At 70.8% G+C, this 2005-nt stretch overlaps 1 protein-coding gene across 1 annotated transcript in view; it reads right to left on the bottom strand.

Annotated features, from left to right (window-relative positions):
- Window positions 1-1094: 1094 nt before the first annotated feature.
- Window positions 1095-2005, bottom strand: part of AURANDRAFT_68425 (hypothetical protein) — a gene marked incomplete at both ends in the record, with an annotated part of 14479 nt that continues 13568 nt past the window's right edge. The window contains 2 exons of the mRNA XM_009044111.1: window positions 1095-1163; window positions 1360-1417. Of these exons, the coding sequence (XP_009042359.1) occupies window positions 1095-1163; window positions 1360-1417 (127 nt within the window). The remainder of the gene's footprint in view (window positions 1164-1359; window positions 1418-2005) is intronic.

The raw sequence follows: 2005 nt of genomic DNA, 5'->3' as shown, positions 1-2005 counted from the left end.
GCGCGGAACGCTCGAACGAATCTCTCTCGTCCCGCCCAGGTCGAGCGGCGACTTCCAGGAGGCGTCGGACGTGAACGCGCGCGAGCTCTGCGACCTCGCCGTCGCGCTGAGCCCCTTCGTGGCCGACCACTCGTTCACGAACAACTACTCCTTCTCCCACGAGGCCGCGTTCTACCGGCGCCTCGAGAAGTTCCACCCGGGCCTCATCGACTGCGTCCTCGAGGGCTCCGACGCGCGGCGCGCGGACATCGCGCGCGCGATCCACGTTCTCATGGTCGAGCAGGTGGACCGCGGCACGGCCGTGGGCCGCGTCGGCGGCGTCGTCCGCGCGAAGTGCGTCGACAGGAAGGACCGCTCCTCCGTGCTCTTCTTCCTCCTCCACTGCAGCGCGACGAACTTTGGCATCGCGAAGCGCTTCTTCGACGGCATGGTCCGCGCGACGCCCAAGCTCGCGGCGCGCCGCGAGGCCTTCCGCGAGGAGCGCGCCGCGCGCCACATCCAGGAATGCTTCCGCCGCCGCCGCGGGGCCTTCCGAGCGCGGCCGCCGGCCGCGGGCGACGCGCGCCGCCCGTTCACGAAGCACGAGGACCTCGTCGCCGAGGACCGGCGCCTCGCGGAGCGGTTCCGCGACCACCCCCTGGCCCTCGTCGAGCGGCGCTCGCGGGAGCGGCTCCAGCGGCGCGGCGAGACGAAGCAGCACACGCTCGAGAGCCTCACCGAAGCCGTCGCCAATCGCATGACCGTCCTCGACCGCGTCCTCGGCGCGCCGTGGGCCGGGCAGCCGCGGCCGGCCCCCCGCTACGTCCGCCGCGGCTCGGCGGAGTCGGCGTCGCTGTCGGCGAGCGCGCGCGACCTCCCCCGCCTCGGCTCGGGCGCGTCGACGTCGCGGTCCGAGTCGCTGGCGAGCGCGCGCGACCTCCTCCGCGGCTTGTCGACGTCGTCCGCCGACGCACAGGACGCCGCCTACTGCGGCCTCTACCCCTAGATCCCGCATCCCCACCATGGGGGGGGTTGCTCCGGCAACGTCGGCAGCGTCGCGCGACGGCGGCGTCTAAAGTCACGCTTTTTTGCATGCGCCGGGAGAGGTCCGGTGGCTACGCTCGCGTGAAGCAAGCTCTTTCTAACTCGACGATCTCGGCACAATATCCTCGAAAAAGGACCGCCTACGTACGAATACGCGCGTATACGCGCCAGCCATGCGCTGCGTATAGGTGCAGAACGGTCGCTTTTTGTGGTCGGGGCGACGCCCCATGACCCCTGGCGTCGCCCTGGACGGTTGGTGAGTGCCGGAGACGCAGTTTCGGTGTCGGTCCAAAATCCACCCTACGGGCCTCGTTCGTCCACCGCGCTCCTACGGACAAATCCGGCACAGCCGATCTCGCCACCATCGATGGCGTTGGACATGCCCCTTGGTTTCCTAGTCGACGGTACTATGAAGGTTCGTTCGCGCTCAAGATCGTGACTTTCGAGTACCGCGTCGCTGCGCTAGAGGGGTCGGCCGGGGCGCCACTGGCGGAGCAAACCCCCCCCTCCCCACCTGAGGCGACCTACTCGCGCCGCGCCGCAGGCTTTGGCGAGCACCTGGAGCGATGGCAGCCACCCACTCGGGGCGCCCGCCAAGCAGCGAACCCCTTCCCAGTGGCTCAGCCCCCGCGGCGATGCCGGCCAGGGGCTCAGCCGCGCGCGCGCGCGCGAGGCGCACCTCCCAGCGATCGCCGCCGCTGCCGTCGCCTCGTCGACACGCTCGCCGTCCATCCTCCAGCAGCGCGTGCGCACGCCGCGTCCCTTTGAACACCCCCGTCGCCTTCCGATGACGACAAAATTTCTGGCACCAGTCTCGAGCGGGAGTTGCCCTCCCTTTAACAAGCATGCTGATATACCTTTTGGAATTACCGGCCGAGGATCCGACGCGCGCGCGTCGCCCGTCGCCCGCGCGCGCGGCGCCCGCCGACGACCGCCGCCCGCAGGCCCTCGCGCGGCCGAGCGCGGACGGCGGCCGAGCGCG

Source organism: Aureococcus anophagefferens (assembly GCF_000186865.1).
Source record: "Aureococcus anophagefferens unplaced genomic scaffold AURANscaffold_137, whole genome shotgun sequence".
NCBI lineage: Eukaryota > Pelagophyceae > Pelagomonadales > Pelagomonadaceae > Aureococcus > Aureococcus anophagefferens.
The sequence above is the reverse complement of the archived record's forward strand: the minus strand, read 5'-3'. Positions and strand labels throughout refer to the sequence as shown.